The sequence below is a fragment of the Girardinichthys multiradiatus genome, chromosome 24 (assembly GCF_021462225.1).
Source record: "Girardinichthys multiradiatus isolate DD_20200921_A chromosome 24, DD_fGirMul_XY1, whole genome shotgun sequence".
NCBI lineage: Eukaryota > Metazoa > Chordata > Actinopteri > Cyprinodontiformes > Goodeidae > Girardinichthys > Girardinichthys multiradiatus.
The window spans coordinates 17,308,745-17,330,803 of NC_061816.1; the positions used below are offsets into that span (position 1 = coordinate 17,308,745).

The following is a 22,059-nucleotide window of genomic DNA, read 5'->3' on the forward strand; positions in this document are numbered from 1 at the left end:
ATTCAAGTCAAAGTGTGCTCTGTTGTATGAATCACATCCCATGTGATTTTCATCGTCTGAAAATTAACCTTTATTCCATCTACAGAAACAAAATAAAAATGAACAAATATGTCAGAACAAGAGATAACAGGACAGCTTTGAAGAGTTCAACAGAATCCTCAATCTTTGAGGAAATTCATTATTTTTCCTGAACTACAATAGTTTTTTCTACAGGTTTTTCCTCCCTTCTGTAAGAAATTTAATGTTTGCATCTCAAACTTGGACCTTTGCTCATAGTTCATCCGAATCGGCCCATCTCATGCAACAACTGAAAACAACAAACTTATTCATGTCCTTCAGACGTCTCAAAAAAAAAAGGCCTTTTTCTCAGCAAATTAACTTGAAAACTCCTGCAGCTCAGTCCTCTGCTCCCTCCAGCACCTTTCTTCGACCTCCCCTCTCATCTGCCGACCTTGCCCAGCCGGTGGTCCGTCTTGGGGTCAGCTATGATGGCCTGAACGGCAACAATGGCCTCATTGATCTTCGTCTGCAGCTCCCGCAGCTCCTCGATGTGCAGCAGGCGCAAGATCTGGGCTGCTTCGTTCAGGGTTGCGTCTGTAGGGAGAGGAGGAATTTTGTTACTAAGCAGGGCAACATCTTTAGAGAACGCATGTTTAAGACGAAAACAAAGGGCGATTTATCCTCCCTCACCTCCGGTGTCGAAACCTAGAACGTGCTTGCCCAAAGCGACCGGAACACCCTGCAAAGAAACATTTTTAAGCGAAGTTCTAAGTTCAAATATTCATTTGGGATTTAATGTGCACGTGTCCTCAGTTCACCTCTCTGTTCTGGTTGGCTTTAGCAATGGCCTCTGGTGAAAGTCTCTCCTGGATTAGAATACGGATGGCCTGCCAACAGCAGGAAGATGTGCACTGATTAGAGAGCACCTCAACAAGTCCTCAGAGTCAACCACCTAATTCTTCTGATTTAGAATCAAAACACCAACTTATTTCTTCGGTCAGTGTGCAAACAGGTTTTCCAACAGTTTACAGTACCTTGAGAATGTTTTTACACCCCTTGAAATTTTCTAACTTGTGCTGTAGCAAACAGCCTTCAATGTGACAGACCAACACCAAGTATCACATAACTGTGCAGTTAGAAGAACGATGTGCTACTTTGTGTTGGTCTATCCGGTAAATAAAAAATATACAATGGAGTTTATAGTAGCAACATGTCGGAATATTTAAGAAGCATAACAGAGATTATGTGGATATCACACACACTCACCTTTAGCATGATCAGGTAATCGTCATGCCGTTGTATCTTGAGGATGTTTGCTAATGCTGTAACTCCTGCTTTAAAATCTGGAGAATTACCTAAAGGAAAGGGAAAACATACAGAAACATGACAATAAACTGAAACAGTGAGAGACGGTGAAAGGAAAACCATGGTGAGGGTTTTACTTACTGTCAAGGTTGATGAGGGGATCCACGGCCTTATCGCTGTTGGCGGACGTGGCCAGCGTCGGGCAGTCCCTATACTTTTCAACTGCACAACAAAAAACAACTAAATTTTATTGTTCTAAATACTCACCACTCCGTAGGGCATCGCAACTTTCTATATTACACCTCCATCTAGTGGTCATCATCGGTATTCCAACTACGGGGCACTTCCAAGGAATTTCAAGTAGTGCCTTCAAGTATTCACACCCATTGAAAAGTAATGGCATTTTAATTTTAAATGAATTGTTGATGTGAGTTTATAATCTGGTGCTTTTATGTTTTCATATCCTATATAACCAAATTTGAAGGACTGTTTGTAGTTTGTTGCTGATAACAGTAAACAATACATCGGCACACAGAATGGAACAGAGTGCTGTGAGGCTAAATATGAGAATGAAGGAAAAGAAAAGTTAAGAGCCAGTGGAAAAGGGGGAACAAGACAAAAACAAATTATGCCAATGATTTGGTGTTTGTGCACATAAGCTTCAGTGTAATATATGCTGATTGTTGAAAATAAAGTAACGCACATAACATTCTCTGTTTTAGTGCGACTAGCTCTTAGCGTTGGTTGTGGAGGGATTGGGTTGATGTCGGAGAAAAGTTTCAACAAAGGAAAACTTCATACTGTCAGTAGGGTTCATCTTTGTAAGACTGGAATCTGTACCCCTTCAATGTTTTAACTGACATGTTACAACTACGATGGTTTTCATGTGACAGAACAACAAAATATCCATGATTGTGAAGTGGCAGGAAAAGGAAACCCTGGTTCTGTAAACTGCCTAAAAATAAAAAATTGAAGAGTGTGGTGTGCATTTGTATGCAACCCCCCCTATCCAAAACTTCACTGTAAGAGCCAGAATTATCTTTCTGCCCATTCATCGTTTTAAACTAGCCCAAGCTCTGTCAGATTGAATGGAGAGCATCTAACAACACATTTTAGGTTTCAAGTTAGAACATCCAAACACAGTGATGTGATCTAAACCAATTCATTGCAGCTTAGACTGTAAGGTTGAGGGTTGCTGTCCTGCCAGATGGTAAACCAGTCTGAAATCTAACAGGTTTTCTTCCAGGAAGTTTCAAATAAATAAAAACTGTTGGTCAATCACATAAAATCCCAATAGAATACAGTGATCTGGTATTAGTTTTGCAGGACACTATGTATCATCTGCTCTACGTCTTACCATTGTCTCCATATTCATAGCGTACAGCCAGGCCCAGCAACCAGTCCAGAGCCTCTTTCTTCTCCTGAACCCCAAAGGGACAGTTCAGATCCTGCAGGTACTACAGAAACACAAGCAGAAGGCTCAGACACAGTTCATGGTGTCCAGATTGTCCAACAGCAGCATCAGCAGTCTCACCTTCTCAAAGGCTTTGGGCCAGTCTAAGCTAGGGATGTTCCTCAGGTTGCCTCTGTCCTCGATCTTATAGTGTCGGATCTTCTGGTCCTCCAGCCACACGATACAATTCCTGAACTGGGTTTCATCTGAGCAGGGGTGACAAGCAGACGCTGACATACTAACCAAATGATTAAAATAAAAGGCTCCCGAGGAACTATTGGCTCTAAGCCGGTTATTATTAACGAAAGCAAAATATAAACCTGAGCACAGGAGTGGGTTGGTGCATTTATTAAAGGCATACCAGTCAGATTGATCAATTAAGTGGCTTTAATTATTTTAACTAAAAATGTTAAAGTTTCCTAACCTGATTATATAGATTTGGCCAATTAGGACGCCTTAAACTGCATTTATAATAATTTAAAGCTTAGAATACCTCCATATATTCCTATTTTTAGTCTGGCACTTCACTGTCTCCTTATAGTGACAGGGCTCTGAATACGTACACACGTTAGCTAGCTCCGAGAAAAAACTGAACCAAACCTGCTAATTAGACATTTTTTTCCTCACCTGAACACTCAAATCCGTTGGGGTCGTGATAATCTAGCGCAGTCAGTTTTCTGCGAAACATTTCACAATAAATGTTTTGCACTAAACGTCCGTTTTTCTTATTTACTGAAGACTTGTGCGGCTACTGCTCTGCTAACGCCTTGTGTTTAGCAATGCGCATGCGTCCCCGGACCCCACAAGTTCCTAGCTGCCCTTTCAAAGTAAAATCCTCAATGCCTTGCTAAACATTTGAGGTTTTATAGTCACACAAGAAATTTGAAATATGTAAAAATAAACTGGAATTTCCCTCCAAAAATAAAGCCAGTGACTGCTAAACCAAAATGGAGTAAAGCTGGAAAATAGTTTAAAGGAAGTACTGTGTTCCTTTTAAGAAGCCTTTTTACACCAGGCACAAGAGCACATGGCATACAGACATTGAATAACTTTCTCAATTCCACTTTGTTCTTCATGGGGTTTTCTAGAAATGGTGTTTTTATTTTTCCTTGACATCGAGTTTTTTCCCCTGCAGTCTTGATAGTAATCTACAAACAGGTAAACAGCCAAAATGACTTATGTATTTTTTTATCCTTGTAGCATCCCTAGTCCTCTGTTGTATAAGGTCAATATGTTTCAAGCCATTGTTAGGGGAAAATACACTCTTAATTTAAATTTTAAAAAAGTTCTTTCAATTATAAAAGGACCATCAAAGATTTAGGTTGATATGTCAGTCTATCAAAAACTTTATTTCAGAGGCTGTTTTACAGAAAAACACACTACTACTAATAATAATAATAAGAGACTTAGTTTTTTTTGGAAAAAAAAAAACAGCTTTATTAAACACCAAGTTTTATAAAATGAGGGAAAGCAATTTAAGATAACTGAAAAAAAAACAAATCAGATCCATCACTCTGTGGGAACACACTGATGTGTATGAGTGTATTCAGAAGGGCCTCATGCGCGTGCTGAGGGGTGGTGCTCTGTTTGGTGGTGTGATGGCTATATCCAAGTAGTCTCCGATCTGGAAACGCTGAGATTGCAGAGTCATGGAGTCATCTAGGCCCTTCCTTCCAGACATAGTGCTGCCGATCTCCTTCAACCTTAAAGTGATTAATGTCAGTTACCTATTAATCATATTTTCCATTTGTCTAATCAGCACAGATTCAACTAGACTTACTTGTACATCTTTGCTCTAGGATCAGGGAAGACAATGGCAAAACTGAAGTGGGTCCCCTTTTTCCTGGCTTCTGGATACACTTCCTTTACTAAACTAGTTAGCTCTTTCAATGTAGCATCCATCCTGAAAGACAGAGTCAAGAGTCCAGCTCTGATGTCATCTGCTACTTCTATGACAGCTAAAACACACACAAACCACGAACTCTTACCATGTGTATATTTGGAGTTCACTGGAGGGCACATTGCCCCGAGCAAATTCATCTGCTCTGTGGTGTCGCCCACTGTTGGTAGTAAATACTCTCAGTAGAAGGGGGCAAGTCTGCAGCAAACAAGGAAATCAAGCATGATAACTTTAATATAAGCAGTATGGATATAGTGAAAAAAACATTCTATACAAACAAATTAGCTTAGAAATATGCATCGGTATGCGAAGTTTAACTGGCGTTAGGAGCAGTTGAGCACTCAGTATTTGTCTTCAAGTGATATTTTGAAAGGTTTCACCGAACTTGTGCAAAATAGAGCCATCGTGACTGCCATCTAGTAGCAATACTAAGTTCCTACGACTCAACATTTTTGTTCAGGTCGGTAGACACTACTTCAAACTACGTACAATCGTTCTTACATGCAAAAGGTCAAAGGTTATTTTATAAACGTGTTATGGGGTAAATTACCAACATTTACTGGTGTTAAAGCACACCAATAACTTTAACAAAAGCTGATCAAGAGCCAATTAGCTCTATTTGTCACCTGTATACAGACATGTGGTTCGGGCGCATTGCCTTTCTTTGTGCACACGAACAGGTCAGTCAATGCAGATAAACTACTGTTCAACCATAATAAAACACACACAGACACCTATTAATACACATACAAAAAGAGTACATTGGATAAGACTTAAGATGTTAAAGTTCACATAGATTTAGGCATTTCAGTAAAGGGATATTTTGTGTTTTTAAAGAAATCCAGACTATATATGATCAGCTGTAGTTAAATAGCTAAACCACTTAAAATAGCCAAACGTAGGCATTCTATCCCCAAAGTGGTAGCAGCACCAAGATCTGGGGATACATCTGCAGGGTCAGAGAAGCTGGCATAAGGTGGTGGGAAGATGGACGGAGTTAAACACAGGACAATCCTAGAAAACCTGTTAAAGGTTGGATTATTCGACAATAAACAAGGATTCCACTTTATAGGAGTATTAGAAGGGTTTTCAAGTTAAAGGGGTTACATTTTATCTGCACTAGTTCAATTTAAACCAACAAGAATATCTGAACTTGGACACACCATCCCCATGGTAACACATGGCGGTGGCAGCATCATGCCATAGGTGTGCTTTCATTCAGCAGGGACAGGGAAGCTAGATGGAGCTAGATACAATGCTGTTACAAAAAAACAATTGTCCTAAAATAAGACTTCAGATCATTTCTGGGAGTTCTGATGCGTAGAATGCTTTTTTAACTTGGTTTAAAACCAAAATGGTTAAACTAGTCAACTCTGAACTAGATTGACCCACATATCAAACATCATCTTTTATGTTTCAGTTTAAGGTTTGTAAAAGTATCATTTTGATTTGTGAAATTTCAAAAATGACACATAATACATTGAAATCAGACAATTTATTTGTTTACAGAAAAAGCTTAGAGGTTTCACAGATCACAAACGCGCTTTCAAAGATAATGCAACCAGTATATGAACATAGTTAAGGTTTGAGTGTTTTAGGTTTTGAACCAGAGCTCAAAGGTATTTCAGATCGATTAAAACTAGTGTTAATAGCCCTGTATTGAAGAACTGATTCAGAAGCTAACTTCGGCGTCTTGAATAAAAAGAGCGCGTTTGGTTGTAATTTTAATTTATACGGTGCAAGTTTACATTGTCGGCAGAAAATAACAATAAGACGTGTTCTTTATGGTACAAAATGACATCAAGTCAACAAATATTTAGGTCTTTTAACGTCTTTTAAGGCTCACGCTTAATTAGCTAGTAAAGCATTAGCTAGCACGCCACAGAGGCGTTTCGTTGTTTGCCTGCCCTTATTTTCCGTAAGTGTTGAATAGTTTAACATTAACACAGCAAAATGTTTACATAATATAATTTTTTGTTGCAACTGACCTGATATTACAAATAATTTTAGAAAGGTTTGCTCTCATATTAGCAGCTGCTATTAGCAGCATAGGCTAACCAGGTTAGCTCGGGTCTCCAAAGATAAACAAGCTGCGGGGAATTCAGGAGTAAAGTCCGGTTGTGTACCTTTTCCCGGTCGATAGGTTTCTCGGGCTCCTTTTTTATTTCCTCCTGTGTAATCCGCGATTCAAGCGCCATTGTATTTTATTGTTATAATCATACAGCGAGGTCTGCCTTCGTCTTCTTTCTGAAAATGCAGCAACGAACAAGACAGTGAGCGACACGCTTCTTCCTTGCAGTTTGAAAGTAGGATGGAGCATTACGGCCCCCTGCTGGTTATTTCTTCTTCTTCTTTTCTTTGTTGGCAAGCTTAAACTTAAAGGTGCATACCGCCACCTACTGTACAAGAGTGTGTAGCTTTATGTTTTCCACCTACTATGTTCTTTTTCTTAATTTAGTATTAAGAAAAATACTAAAACAACGCTTTATTAATAATCCTGATTTCCTCCCTATGCCCGTCTGTTCCTAATATTCCCTTTAAACTCGATTCTCTCCCTGTTTCTCTTATTACTTCCCTCATCCTCTCTCTTTCAGCTTCATATTAATAGCATTTATCAAAACATGATCCACAATTTTTTTTCTCTAAAACCCTCACATTTATTGTTGTTCATTTTCCCTAGTATAAAAAAAAAACATTTACGTAGGTATGGCCTACTCTGAGTCTAGTCAGAATCACATCTTCCCTGTGGTTCTTTCTCCATACTTTTTTATTATTACAGATTCTTGAATTCTGTATAGTTTTCTTTCTTTCTTATCTTCATTCTATCTTTTTTTGCCACATTTCTGTTTCTTTTATTTTAATTATTGATTTACCTTTCCCTTTCCCAAATAGAATCTGAACCATCATCTCCTTCCCCAAAGCCTTTTTAGCAAGTATATATGCTGTTTGATTTCTTCTCACCCCTTCATGTGCTGGTACCCTGCAAACCTGGATATCTATTCCACACCTAGATAACCTGAATAAATTCTGATGGATTTCCAGGAATAAATCTTTTCTATGGTTTCCTTTTGATTGAATACTTTCTACTACTATTTTTGAGTCCGTGCATATCACAACCCGTCCGGTCTAACTTCCTCCACCCATTGTAAATTGATAATAGTTGCTACCATTTCTGCATTGTATACAGACAATGCACGAGTTAATCTTTCACAGATATGTAATTGAAATTCTGGATTGAATATCCCTATTCCCACATTTCCCTTTGTATTTTTATCATCTGTATACATTTTTAAATAACTTTAATAATATTGTCTGATATACATGCTGGTTTTAACCCCAACTTTACTATATTTCTATTCTCTTTTCATTTCGAATATAAATTATTCAATAATATAAATAATTATTCACTGATAATTTGAAGCCCTATATCTACATATAATGCTGATTTGATGTATTCATTTAGATTTGTAAATGTCATATATCACATATCATTAATCATAATATTAAACAGTACAGGGCTTATTACTCTCCCTTGTGGTGTGACATTTTCTACCTTAAAATCCCTTCAATGTTCATCCCCTACTTTAACTCTTATTTTCCTGTCTGTAAAAAAACTTGCTATCCAATTGTACATTCTCCCACTTATTCCAATATTTTCCAACTTTATCAGGAAATCTTCCCTCCACATTGAGTAGTACGCTTTTTCTATGTCAAAAAATACTGCAATCATCAATTCTCTCATTTTTTGCGCTTTTTCTAAATCATTACTATCTCTCACATACCCTTTCCATGTATTTGGAACTATACCTTCTATCCAAGTGTTAAATAGGTACACTAAATTTAATGTTACTTCAGGAAGCTTTCGGAACATAGCATAACATAGGTTAGAGTATCCTGCATCTTTCATTACTGTTTTAATTTATTTTATACTTATATCTTCATATAATGTTGACAAAGGTCTACCTTTTGTCTTGTATATATCTCTAAATTCTTTCAGTTTTTGTTCTTTTTGGAGCCTGTGTGTATATTCTAGCTGTTCCCTACTGTGCACTGCAACGAACCCCTCACCCAGAGCATCTGCCTTATCTTTATTTAATACCACTATTTCCTGACCGCTAACCAGTGCTGGTAGTCTAACTTGACTTCTTTTCATATATTTTGTAATTTTACTTCTGCTCCTATGGAAGAGCAATAATCTCTTCATGTTTTCATCTTGGCATCTTTAATTCTTTTACAAGCCTCTGCCCTTTTCTTCTTAGATTCAATAAGATTTTCTCCTGTCATATTTTTCTGTAATGTTTTAAAAGCTTTATTTCACTCTTTAATGACTCTACTACAATCCTCATTCCACCATGGTACCATTTTTGCCTTTCCTTTAATTGTTGCTTTTGGTATACTAAGTTCTGCAGCATTTAGTATATGTTCTGTTACCTGTTTAGTGCATTCATCAATGTTTCCTTTTAATGTTACTAAGTGACTTGTCTTTTCACATACTGTTTTAAAATTTTGCAATTTAGCTTTTTTAAAGCACCATCTTATTATTATGAATTCACCTTGCCTAAATAAATGATCTTTAATAATTGTGCTTACTAGAAAATAATCATTTTCTTGCATAGACTCTTCCCTCTCAACCCACTCACATGAACTAACAATTGAACAAGAAACTAATGGAAGACCAAGGCATGACATTGTACTTTTATTTATGTCAATTCTTGTTCCCTGGCCGTTGTTAAGGGACACCAGTGATCTTTCATTCATCGTTTCTTCCACTACTCTGCCATTTTTGTCTATCTGTCTGCTTCCCCATAGGCTATAATATGCACTGAAGTCACCACACACAATTTTTTTAAATACCTCACTCTCTACATTTTTACAGGGTTATAATAGTTAAATATCTTCCAATCCTTTCTAAGTTAAAGATTTCTACACTCATAACACATTCATAATCTCCTGGGATATGGTTTTCCTTTATATGCCAATCCATCTTAAATGAACGTTGCACACCCTCCTCTACTACAATTGTTACTTCTGTCTTTTCAGACTGAACTGTATCCTGGAATTTTAAAATCTAACTTTGGGTTTAATCAAGTCTCTTGAACACAAATAACCTTTGGAGCCGTTTCTAATTTATTCGTATATTTTTTAAAGTTCTTGACTATTTGCTGTTAGACTTCTAGCATTCCATTGAAGTAAATGGATAACCATAATTAAAATTTAAATACTTTTCTTGACCATTTTCCTTTGAACACAGAAGGTTATGCATTTGATCAGCTTGGATTTCCCAATCAAGATATGGACCTAAAATAAATCTGTGGCCAGACCTAAAAACTCACAGATGCTTTCCATCCAGTCCAACTGAGCTTGAGCTATTTTGCGAAGAAGAATGGTCAAATTCTGGTCAAAAATAGTGTATTTAGTCTTTAGAAATTCAAAGCTGGTGCAGAGCTTCTCCAAGAGATCTGCAGCTGTAATCGCAGTGACTGGTGGTGAAATATTGAATAACTGAGACTGAAGGAAATGCAGGCCCCACTTTTCAGATTTGCTTTTGTAACAAAAACTGTAAGCCAGTTTCCATTTTCTTCCACTTCACAATTATCCAGTGCTATGGGTTAATCTGTTGTATACAATCTGTGACACAATGTGAAAAAGTTCAAGGAGTATAAATACTTTTGCAAGACTTTGTTTATGTGCTGCATGAGTGTATCTCCATCTCTTATCCCAATGCAACAACAAAACTCTAGGATCCTACATATTGATCAATGTGTCCTTTCAGGTTCCTTTCTTCCTGACTCCTTAGTTCATCTGCAACTACAGTAGATCCAGTAAACCTCTTAGTGATTCAGATGTTCTTTTTATTTATGCATGATAATATGTATAAACCTCCCAAAACACTCTTAGTGTTTCAGTTTTTCTAGAAATTGTATCTTACTTTGCCTATGCAGACTCTCACACACGCGTGTTGCTGACCTGGGACAGGTCGGCCAAGTCCCCCACCAGAATAGAAACCTGCTATTCAGTCACATGCTACAGTCCCCCTCACTCATTAAATTGTCTGTGGGCGAGTGTGTTTAGACTTCTGGTCAACATATATGTGAGTGTATGTTTGTACAGTGCAGCTGCACGGTGGTGCAGTTGGTAGCACTGTTGCCTTGCAGCAAGAAGGTCCTGGGTTCGATTCCTGGCCAGGGGTCTTTCTGCATGGAGTTTGCATGTTCTCCCCGTGCATGTGTGGGTTCTCACCGGGTACTCCAGCTTCCTCCCACAGTCCAAAGACATGCCTGTTAGGTTAATTGGTCTCTCTAAACTGCCCTTAGGTGTGTGCATGGTTGTTTGTGTGTTGCCCTGTGATGGACTGGCGACCTGTCCAGGGTGTACCCTGCCTCTCGCCCATAGACTGCTGGAGATAGGCACCAGCTCCCCTGCAACCCACTATGGAATAAGCGGTAGAAAAGGACTGACTGACTGTTTGTACAGTATGTGACAGTGGTTGTGTGTGTGTGTTTCCTGACAGTGCCACTCTTTGTTCCCTTGCTGGCTAGCTGATCAGAGCCCAGGGACTACTCTAACAATCCACTCCCTTTCACACTCTTTCACCCTGATTCCCACATTAGCACTCATAGACCAGACTGAAACGATCCACCAAGCTTTTCTCAGATGTTTCTGCTCCTGTCCTGATAGAAAGATCAGACAGTGGCTCTTTGAGTCTGCCCCTGACATCGATACCATTCCCTGAAGCTGGGCCTTGTATTAATGACATTTGAATCATTCACGTTCTGTCAGATTACAAACTTACATGTGTTTTATTAGGATTTTATGTGATAGACATAGACCAACCCAAAGCGGAGCTCTTTGACCTATACACAAAACACTATATGTAGTGGAAAACTAACTGGTCAGCCCGAATACAGCAGCCACACAGTGACACATGGTGGTGGCAGCATCATGCTGTGGGGATGCTTTCTTCAGCAGAGAAAGGGAAGCTGATTAGAGTTGATGGAAAGATAGATGAAATTAAATACAGAATTAAATACATTCCTAAAGAAAATCTGTTATACAGGTCCTTCTCAAAAAATTAGCATATTGTGATAAAGTTCATTATTTTCCATAATGTAATGATGAAAATTTAACATTAATATATTTTAGATTCATTGCACACTAACTGAAATATTTCAGGTCTTTTATTGTCTTAATACGGATGATTTTGGCATACAGCTCATGAAAACCCAAAATTCCTATCTCACAAAATTAGCATATTTCATCCAACCAATAAAAGAAAAGTGTTTTTAATACAAAAAACGTCAACCTTCAAATAATCATGTACAGTTATGCACTCAATACTTGGTCGGGAATCCTTTTGCAGAAATGACTGCTTCAATGCGGCGTGGCATGGAGGCAATCAGCCTGTGGCACTGCTGAGGTCTTATGGAGGCCCAGGATGCTTCGATAGCGGCCTTTAGCTCATCCAGAGTGTTGGGTCTTGAGTCTCTCAACGTTCTCTTCACAATATCCCACAGATTCTCTATGGGGTTCAGGTCAGGAGAGTTGGCAGGCCAATTGAGCACAGTGATACCATGGTCAGTAAACCATTTACCAGTGGTTTTGGCACTGTGAGCAGGTGCCAGGTCGTGCTGAAAAATGAAATCTTCATCTCCATAAAGCTTTTCAGCAGATGGAAGCATGAAGTGCTCCAAAATCTCCTGATAGCTAGCTGCATTGACCCTGCCCTTGATAAAACACAGTGGACCAACACCAGCAGCTGACATGGCACCCCAGACCATCACTGACTGTGGGTACTTGACACTGGACTTCTGGCATTTTGGCATTTCCTTCTCCCCAGTCTTCCTCCAGACTCTGGCACCTTGATTTCCGAATGACATGCAGAATTTGCTTTCATCCGAAAAAAGTACTTTGGACCACTGAGCAACAGTCCAGTGCTGCTTCTCTGTAGCCCAGGTCAGGGGAATGCGGCACCTGTAGCCCATTTCCTGCACACGCCTGTGCACGGTGGCTCTGGATGTTTCTACTCCAGACTCAGTCCACTGCTTCCGCAGGTCCCCCAAGGTCTGGAATCGGCCCTTCTCCACAATCTTCCTCAGGGTCCGGTCACCTCTTCTCGTTGTGCAGCGTTTTCTGCCACACTTTTTCCTTCCCACAGACTTCCCACTGAGGTGCCTTGATACAGCACTCTGGGAACAGCCTATTCGTTCAGAAATATCTTTCTGTGTCTTACCCTCTTGCTTGAGGGTGTCAATAGTGGCCTTCTGGACAGCAGTCAGGTCGGCAGTCTTACCCATGATTGGGGTTTTGAGTGATGAACCAGGCTGGGAGTTTTAAAGGCCTCAGGAATCTTTTGCAGGTGTTTAGAGTTAACTTGTTGATTCAGATGATTAGGTTCATAGCTCGTTTAGAGACCCTTTTAATGATATGCTAATTTTGTGAGATAGGAATTTTGGGTTTTCATGAGCTGTATGCCAAAATCATCCGTATTAAGACAATAAAAGACCTGAAATATTTCAGTTAGTGTGCAATGAATCTAAAATATATGAATGTTAAATTGTCATCATGACATTATGGAAAATAATTAACTTTATCACAATATGCTAATATTTTGAGAAGGACCTGTATGCATCATGTTTTAGAATCACTGTAATTATGTTAGAATCACTGATGTCCTCTAAAACTATTGCTGCTCATTTTGCACCATTACCAAAAACATCTAACTACTATGCAGTTTAGCATATGGAAGTTTTGTCTCAGTTGGAGGATGGCTTTCCTAAAATCACAGTTTTTTGGTACTTATTTCCTAGATTGCATCCCTGACTTGAATTTGGTGCCTGAAGTCTTTCTTTGACTTTCAAGAGAACCCATAGTACGAACTGAGGAAGTCATTTTGCTCCCACACTTCAACAAACTGTGGGAAAAGCTCATATGTCCCAGTCATCAGCAGCACACAGAGCTGCACTGTCCCACTCGCTGGCCGCTGCCAAGACATAATTCAGATCTGAGAAGTCCTTCGGACGCTCTAGCTGTGTCCAGTTACACTCACAACAATCACACACAGACACAGTTTCCTACACACACCTACACACCACAATGCAACATTGTTCTTTCAACTGTCGGACTTCCAAACTGCTGGTTTGGGCACAGAATAATGCAACTTCTAGCTGCTTTGGTTTATTGTTGTTGAATAGTCTCTTCTGTGATAGCTATAAAGGCTGATTGTAACTGTTGTAACCATACACTGTCAAAAGAGACATAATTAAATATGAAAAATGAGGGACACTCTAGAGTGAAAGGGCCTCGTGCGCGTGCTGAGGGGTGGTGCTCTGTTTGGTGGTGTGATGGCTATATCCAAGTAGTCTCTGATCTGGAAAAAGCAAAAACTTCTATATAGAAACAGTAAATCTATAGAGTTATGAAAGCAAACAAAGTTTTGGCAGTTTCTGGTCTGGAGCATGAAGATGCATGTTAACATAATAAAAGACAACAGCATTATCATTTAATATCAGCAGGTCAAATCACTACTTCAAGACAGTTTTCTAATTCTCAAGATTGGTTTTATCTGTCCAACTTAAGTAATGGTACAACAGCAAATCCACTAGGACATGGCCGTCCATCTAAACTGACAGGCAAGGCAAGGACAGCATTAATTAGAGAAGCAGTGAAGAGGCCCACGGTGACTCTGGAGGAGCTGTAGAGATCCAAAGGTGGAACAGTCTTTTGGCACAAAATCTGGCACTGTACAAATCTAGCCTTTAAGGAAGAAAAAAATGTATGATTTAAACAACATTTAAATCTTGTAAACATGTGGAAGAAGGTGCTCTGCTGTGGTCAAACCACAATTTAATTCTTCATCTGGCATGTATAAATGCTAATGTGGAACAGAAAACTAGCACTGCACATCACCCTGAACACACCATGCTACCACCACCATGAAACATGGTCATGGCAGTAATGGTGTGGGGAAGCTTTTCTACAGCACAGACAGAGAAGCCGATGGTTGGAGCTAAATACAGGGCAATCCTGGAAGAAAATCTGTTAGAGACTGTAAAAAACTTGAAACTGCAGTGGTAAGTTCAACCTCTAGCAGGACAACAGCTGCAGCCCTGTAGCCCTACATCTGTCACTGCTCTGAAAAGTGGTTTTACAAAGTACTGACTTTAAGGGTCTGAATACATGCACACTACACTTTTCAGATTTTTATTTGTAGAATATTTTTTAAAAGGTGTGTGGGTATAATGTGACCAAATTTTTTAAAAGTTCAAGGGTTATGAATGCTCTCTACCATCCAGCACACACACTCTTATCAACTTTGGTTCTGTCCCAAATCAGCCCTGCCAAGCTCAAAAATTCACAGTACAGATTGCTTCCTGTCTACAGAAACGGCTACACATCCCAAACATGGCCCCCATGAATTTTATTTTGAAACTCCTTGAAGGAAGTCATCCTGTTCAAGTCTTTGCTGTTTTACGGTGGAAGGGGCATCTTTACTTAGAGGACTTAGGAGCTGCAGGTGTGTGTCTTTTGGCTCTGGAGAACATATTCAGATTTAGTTCAGTTATATTATGTCGGTTCTGTGATTTCATTTAGGTGAATGTTTTTTATTTTTGCAGGAAAAGAAAATGGGGACCTTTTTACAGCCAATAACCTGACACACTGTAGGCAAGGTGAGAGAATTGTTCTTGTTTTTTTTATTATTATTTTAGGCATAAATTAATAATTGTTGATAAACAATTTTCAAAACAATACATTTTTGGTATTTTTTTTCACTTTATAAAAACATTTTCTATTTGAGAAAATCTCTATTAGCTAAGTCTAGTTTTTACAGTTCAACCTGAATCATTTAGATTGTTCCTAGTTCAATAACTGTAAATGGGGAGACTTGGTGTATTTTTGTACAGTGGAGTGAGTTTGCTTTTTACAATAATGGGCTCAGTTTCAGTGGGCAGCGAGGTTCATCAGATGTTCACATGAATGCTGGCACTGGGCCTTCTCCATTCCTCCTCTCACTTTCATTCCTTTTCATCCCCTTCCTCTTTCAGAGATGTCTTTTGTTTCAGTGGATTTCACTGCTTTCATCTTTTGCCACTGAGCTCCTCAGAAATATCTGTATTCCTGACCCAAAGGATAATGAAATAGATTTTTGTAGTTCTGAGCAGAAGTCTGGAGTCATTTAAAAAAAAATACTAAACCTTTAGTAATGTAACCTCTAGTTTTGTGGAATAAAAAGTAACTTTTCTGAATATTCATGTTTCCCTTTTCTTTGTCTGCCCCTGCTCTAACAGGATGTCTTGGGTGGCTCTGTACTCTCAGCTGGTTGGTGCCAACCGTCATGCCACCTCCCTGGGAAAAGTCTGGCTCTCTGTGCTGTTTATTTTCCGAGTGATGGTGCTGGTTGTAGCTGCGGAGAGCGTCTGGGATGACGAACAGTCTGATTTCACCTGTAACACACTACAGGTAGCACACTCAGGGGCATCTGAACAGTATCATATGTACAGGGCCAGTGAGAAATGAACACACACTTATCATGGGAATGAGTTTGTCATGTCTTGGGCTTTTAAAGACACGTTCTATCTGTTGTCTTTCAATGGTGTAATGTAATGCAAAAAGTACAATCAGTAATATATCTAATGAAAAGGAGAGTCAAAAGGCAGATAAAAATATATAAACTTAACAAATGTTTCAAACATGCCCATCTTTGCTATCTAAGAGTATAACTACAGACAATGTTTATAGTAGTAACAAATAATAATGCTTAATGTCTAGTTTTCCTGTCCACTGTTGCCCAAGGCTTGGGTAGGATAGGGGAATGTCTTAAGACTTGATGCCTACTGCTGTTTTTCATAGATGACAAACATTTTATTGATTGGCTTGAATGGGTTTTTTTTTTCTGGAATTGCATTTTATTTGGTTATTGAATTGAATGTGAATATGGATGTTATGATTGAAATGAGAAGGAAATCAATTTGAATGTGAATTTAAATTGTTACTCTTTTTTGTAAAGTACCCGGAGGTGACTTTTTTTTTTTTTTTTCAGAACAATAGAAATCAATTAAATCATTTTTTCTTTTACTTGACCCCAGCTTCCAGTTTTTGAACTTGCTAATTGTTGCAGCCATTTGCAATAGTCTAAACTGTTGAATACCTCCCATTGCCAATTCCTGCTCCCCTTTCATATTTACTCACTTTTTTTTCTGCTCCCATTTAATGACTGTAAATAAACAACATTTTGCATATATGCTTAGTAAATTTCCTTACTTAAGATTTTAAGTAGAATCTAGAAAACAATTTGACTGTTGGTTGTTAAAGTTGGTAAAAACAAATGTCTCCAAAGAAGGGACTAATTGATGAATGGTTACCAGTATCCAGTCAGCACTGACACCTGCTGGCTGCAGGATACTATTTGGTTTATTCACTCTAAACCATTTATTAGAAACAAGTGCAACACTAGCTGCACGGTGGTGCAGGTTTTAGTACTGTTGCCTTGCAAGATGGTAGAGCAGCTATAGATGATGGATGGATGGAAACCTAATACAGATTCCCATCATTCAGTAATTTATTTCCGCCTTTTCTTCTACCAGCCTGGCTGTGAGAACGTCTGTTATGATCAATTCTTCCCAGTGTCCCACATTCGCCTCTGGAGTCTTCAGCTTGTCTTTGTGTCCACACCAACCCTCTTGGTTTCTATGTATGTGGCCTATCGTAACCACTACGATAAGAGACGACTCCTTCAGGTGGATGTTCCTTTTTTATTATTATAAAGCTAAGGTTATGTGCAAGAAACCACTGCTGTAATGAAGTGATCTGTCTTGTCAAGTGATGTCATGCTTAAATATTCCCAGTGCCTTAGAAAGTATTCATACAGGTGGAACTTTTTTACATTTTGTTACTTTACGACCACAGACTTTTAATGTGTTTAAATGTGGACTGATGAGACAAAAGAGGACAGTTTTGGAAGACGCGTGTCCTGCTTCATCTTGTGGAAGACTAACACAACATTTCTGAAAAGAATGTCGTACCCACAGTCAAACGTGGTGATGGTAGTGTAATGGTCTGGGACTGCTTTGCTACTGCAGGACCTGGACAATCAGTCATAATTAATAAAAAAACATAAATTCTGATCTCTACCAGAAAATCCTGAACATGAATGTCTGACCATCTGTTTGTGACCTTAAGCTCAATTGGAATTAGGTTATGCAGCAGGACAATGATCCAAAGCAAGTCCACATCTGAATGAGCCAAAAGAAATAAAGTGAAGTTTTTTTAAGTGGCCTAGTCAAAACCCTAAGTTAAATCCAATGATATCCTGCAGCATGACCTTAAACAGGCCATTCATGCTCAAAGAGAAATAAAAATCTCCAGGGTGTCTGAATTAAAACAATTCTGCAAAGAAGAGAGGGTCAAAATTCCACCGCCATGAAGCACAAGACCAGTTATCACAAAAGCTTTGCAGCAGTTGTTGCTGCCAAGGGTGGCAATATCAATTATTAGGTTAAGGAGGCAAATGCTGTTTTACTTAGGGACAGGCTGGTTTGAATCGTTTGTTTCTTGATTAATTGAAATTATCGTTTGAAAACGGCATTTTGTATTTTCTCGGGTTATCTTTGTCAGATTTTTTATTTGAAACTTGCAACTGCAGCTCAAACAGAAGAAATCTCTAGCAAGTGTGTTTTTACAGCACTCTATGTTTGGCAGAAAACTGATTCTTAGCTTAAACCCCAAATACTTGATTACAAGCTAAAACACTGTGGTGGCAGCATTATGCTGCGGGGATGTTTTTCTTTTACATGGAACCTACTCAGACTTAATACAGGAAGATGGAGGGAATCATGTTAGACATTTTCTACTTTCATTTGTATTTTCTTTTATAAACAAGTAAAATGTTCATTCTGTCCACTTCAAAGCTATTTATTACTTGTGTCAGTACATAACATGAAATCCTAATAAAATACATTCAATTTTGTGGTTATAATGTAACTAAATGTGAAAAACTTTACGAGGTATGAATACTTGTCCAAGGCACTGAACTTTGAGCGAAGTTTTATGTGATTTTATGTCTAGATTTTTCCCACATCAGCTCTTCACATTTGTGTTCATCTCAGAAGGTGTTGAGTTTTGTTTAGTGGTTGTCTGTTGTTTTATCTTCCCATGGACTGCCTTCTTGTGCGACAGGGTTCTGGTCGAGCAAGCATCATCAACAAGGAACAAGAAGAAGAACTGGAGAAGCTGAAGAAGAGAAGACTCCCGATAGCCGGTGCCCTCTGGTGGACATACCTCTGCAGCCTGGTGTTTAAGATGCTGTTTGAAAGTGTATTCATGTAAGATGTGGGATTCAGGTTTTCTTTCTGTCTATCGCCATACTGGTTTGGCTTAAGCAGGCAGTTTATCTCCTTCCCTCTCCAGGTACGCCCTGTATGTGGTGTACGACGGTTTCCAGATGCCACGCCTGGTGCAGTGTGATCAGTGGCCATGCCCCAACCTGGTGGACTGCTTTATCTCCAGGCCCACAGAGAAGACCATCTTCACTGTTTTCATGACTACTGCCTCTTCTATCTGCATGGTTCTTAATTTGGCTGAACTTGCATATCTCATCGCCAAGGCTCTCAATAGGTAGAGGTGTTGATCAGTCACACTATCAGGTGATAAACCAGAGATTTCATTGTTTTACATTTTTAGATTACTTTTATGTGTCTTTGTTTTAAGCTAACAATTGACAACATCTTGCTTTAAAGGAAGCCAGAAGGAGAGGAAATCAGCAATTCAAGAGACAGATTTGGGTTTGAACAAACCAGAAGTCCACCTGTGCCAGGACGAAGGTGCAGTACCATATAGTTCACCACAAAGCTTTGTAAATACAGATAAATACACTTCAAAGAGCAAACGTCTTCTATGAGCCCAGAAATGATGACCTGCATTCATCGTGTGGTGAAGAGGATGTTAGAAGTCAAACACTGGACTTTTATGAAGAATTGTTTGAGCATGAATGCCAGAAAAAATTTGTAATATGTGAAATAAACAAAAATACCATTGTGGAACCATTGGACCATTTATTGGACAATAACAAAACTGCATTTGTCAAAGTATTGACAGGCTCTCAAACTGACAAGCCCAACCCCAAGTACTGGGGGCAGAATTTAACTCTTGTTTTCTTCTACTTTCTTACTGCAAGTGCCATTAGTTAAACATAAACATATGTGGTATCCACAGAAATAGTAGAATTTTGGCAAAAATCTGATATAAACCATGAAAAACAAACACCACACACAGTTAAAACTTAAGGCAGCTGAATCAGAAAATAAACTCCACAAAATGGGGTAACCGCAAAACTCGGTCTCAGCAGTTCACCACACGGCTTCTACACACACAACCAGCTTGTCTGCTGTAAACAGAGAGCTCACAGATTCCAAAAAATACATTTTGTTACAATCCAAACAGGTTTTACTCAACCAGCAGCAAATGAAGGCCAGAATTATCACTCCCATTTGAAAAACGTAATTATTAACATAATGATTGTTTAGATAGAGTACAGGTCCTTCTCAATAAATTTGCATATTGTGATAAAGTTCATTATTTTCTATAATGTAATGATGAAAATTTAACATTCGTATATTTTAGATTCATTGCACACTAACTGAAATATTTCAGGTCTTTTATTGTCTTAATACGGATGATTGTGGCATACAGCTCATGAAAACCCAAAATTCCTATCTCACAAAATTAGCATATTTCATCCGACCAATAAAAGAAAAGTGTTTTTAATACAAAAAACGTCAACCTTCAAATAATCATGTACAGTTATGCACTCAATACTTGGTCGGGAATCCTTTTGCAGAAATGACTGCTTCAATGCGGCGTGGCATGGAGGCAATCAGCCTGTGGCACTGCTGAGGTCTTATGGAGGCCCAGGATGCTTCGATAGCGGCCTTTAGCTCATCCAGAGTGTTGGGTCTTGAGTCTCTCAACGTTCTCTTCACAATATCCCACAGATTCTCTATGGGGTTCAGGTCAGGAGAGTTGGCAGGCCAATTGAGCACAGTGATACCATGGTCAGTAAACCATTTACCAGTGGTTTTGGCACTGTGAGCAGGTGCCAGGTCGTGCTGAAAAATGAAATCTTCATCTCCATAAAGCTTTTCAGCAGATGGAAGCATGAAGTGCTCCAAAATCTCCTGATAGCTAGCTGCATTGACCCTGCCCTTGATAAAACACAGTGGACCAACACCAGCAGCTGACACGGCATCCCAGACCATCACTGACTGTGGGTACTTGACACTGGACTTCTGGCATTTTGGCATTTCCTTCTCCCCAGTCTTCCTCCAGACTCTGGCACCTTGATTTCCGAATGACATGCAGAATTTGCTTTCATCCGAAAAAAGTACTTTGGACCACTGAGCAACAGTCCAGTGCTGCTTCTCTGTAGCCCAGGTCAGGCGCTTCTGCCGCTGTTTCTGGTTCAAAAGTGGCTTGACCTGGGGAATGCGGCACCTGTAGCCCATTTCCTGCACACGCCTGTGCACGGTGGCTCTGGAGGTTTCTACTCCAGACTCAGTCCACTGCTTCCGCAGGTCCCTCAAGGTCTGGAATCGGCCCTTCTCCACAATCTTCCTCAGGGTCCGGTCACCTCTTCTCGTTGTGCAACGTTTTCTGCCACACTTTTTCCTTCCCACAGACTTCCCACTGAGGTGCCTTGATACAGCACTCTGGGAACAGCCTATTTGTTCAGAAATTTCTTTCTGTGTCTTACCCTCTTGCTTGAGGGTGTCAATAGTGGTCTTCTGGACAGCAGTCAGGTCGGCAGTCTTACCCATGATTGGGGTTTTGAGTGATGAACCAGGCTGGGAGTTTTAAAGGCCTCAGGAATCTTTTGCAGGTGTTTAGAGTTAACTCGTTAATTCAGATGATTAGGTTCATAGCTCGTTTAGAGACCCTTTTAATGATATGCTAATTTTGTGAGATAGGAATTTTGGGTTTTCATGAGCTGTATGCCAAAATCATCCGTATTAAGACAATAAAAGACCTGAAATATTTCAGTTAGGGTGCAATGAATCTAAAATATATGATTGTTAAATTTTCATCATTACATTATAGAAAATAAGGAACTTTATCACAATATGCTAATTGTTTTAGAAGGACCTGTATGTCAGTTCTCAGAAAAATTCAGTTAGATTTGCACATTATTTTGAGCTCAACTTCACAAAACCCACAAGAGGTTAATGTGATTAACTTGCTTTACTTTTCTGTTTAAATGTCAGTATTTTGATCATCATAATTATATATATATATATATATATATATATATATATATATATATATATATATATATTTATATTTTATATATAAATATATATATATATATATATTTATATTTTATATATAAATCTCATCGTTTCTGGAAATGCAT

The 22,059-nt window shown here is 38.9% G+C and overlaps 3 protein-coding genes across 4 annotated transcripts; 1 reads left to right on the plus strand and 2 right to left on the minus strand.

The window, feature by feature from the left end:
* Window positions 1-43: 43 nt before the first annotated feature.
* On the minus strand, window positions 44-3,583 carry rtraf (RNA transcription, translation and transport factor). Its single transcript, XM_047355369.1, has 8 exons — window positions 3,386-3,583; window positions 2,840-2,964; window positions 2,663-2,762; window positions 1,447-1,527; window positions 1,267-1,355; window positions 819-887; window positions 691-739; window positions 44-594 (listed from the first exon to the last, which is right to left on the minus strand). The coding sequence occupies exons 1-8, from the start codon at window positions 3,444-3,446 to the stop codon at window positions 440-442; spliced, it is 729 nt and encodes a 242-aa protein (XP_047211325.1). The 5' UTR covers window positions 3,447-3,583; the 3' UTR covers window positions 44-439.
* A 596-nt stretch (window positions 3,584-4,179) lies between these two features.
* On the minus strand, window positions 4,180-6,994 carry sap18 (Sin3A-associated protein). Its single transcript, XM_047355370.1, has 4 exons — window positions 6,785-6,994; window positions 4,747-4,856; window positions 4,539-4,661; window positions 4,180-4,461 (listed from the first exon to the last, which is right to left on the minus strand). Exons 1-4 carry the CDS (start codon window positions 6,854-6,856, stop codon window positions 4,305-4,307), a joined length of 462 nt encoding a protein of 153 aa, XP_047211326.1. The 5' UTR covers window positions 6,857-6,994; the 3' UTR covers window positions 4,180-4,304.
* Window positions 6,995-15,132: 8,138 nt separating this feature from the next.
* LOC124861748 (gap junction beta-6 protein-like) lies at window positions 15,133-19,690 on the plus strand. 2 transcript variants are annotated; one of them, XM_047355684.1, is made up of 7 exons: window positions 15,133-15,171; window positions 15,272-15,325; window positions 15,944-16,115; window positions 17,240-17,392; window positions 18,831-18,976; window positions 19,062-19,297; window positions 19,391-19,690. In XM_047355684.1, the coding sequence occupies exons 3-6, from the start codon at window positions 15,945-15,947 to the stop codon at window positions 19,270-19,272; spliced, it is 681 nt and encodes a 226-aa protein (XP_047211640.1). In that variant the 5' UTR covers window positions 15,133-15,171; window positions 15,272-15,325; window position 15,944; the 3' UTR covers window positions 19,273-19,297; window positions 19,391-19,690. The 2 variants fall into 2 exon arrangements, with proteins under 2 accessions (XP_047211640.1, XP_047211639.1); XM_047355683.1 differs by lacking the exon at window positions 15,133-15,171 and having other exon boundaries at window positions 15,196-15,325.
* Window positions 19,691-22,059: the final 2,369 nt, after the last annotated feature.

Coding starts and splice junctions, on each gene's coding strand:
- LOC124861748 (XM_047355684.1), top strand. CDS start 15,945: ATGTCTTGGGTGGCTCTGTACTCTCAGCTGGTTGGTGCCAACCGTCAT. Junction 17,393..18,830: donor ATAAGAGACGACTCCTTCAG/GTGGATGTTCCT, acceptor CTTGTGCGACAG/GGTTCTGGTCGAGCAAGCAT. Junction 18,977..19,061: donor CTGTTTGAAAGTGTATTCAT/GTAAGATGTGGG, acceptor TTCCCTCTCCAG/GTACGCCCTGTATGTGGTGT.
- rtraf (XM_047355369.1), bottom strand. CDS start 3,446: ATGTTTCGCAGAAAACTGACTGCGCTAGATTATCACGACCCCAACGGA. Junction 2,965..3,385: donor CAACGGATTTGAGTGTTCAG/GTGAGGAAAAAA, acceptor ACCCCTGCTCAG/ATGAAACCCAGTTCAGGAAT. Junction 1,528..2,662: donor CTATGAATATGGAGACAATG/GTAAGACGTAGA, acceptor TTTGTTGTGCAG/TTGAAAAGTATAGGGACTGC.
- sap18 (XM_047355370.1), bottom strand. CDS start 6,856: ATGGCGCTTGAATCGCGGATTACACAGGAGGAAATAAAAAAGGAGCCC. Junction 4,662..4,746: donor GAACTCCAAATATACACATG/GTAAGAGTTCGT, acceptor TCTGTCTTTCAG/GATGGATGCTACATTGAAAG. Junction 4,462..4,538: donor CCTAGAGCAAAGATGTACAA/GTAAGTCTAGTT, acceptor AATCACTTTAAG/GTTGAAGGAGATCGGCAGCA.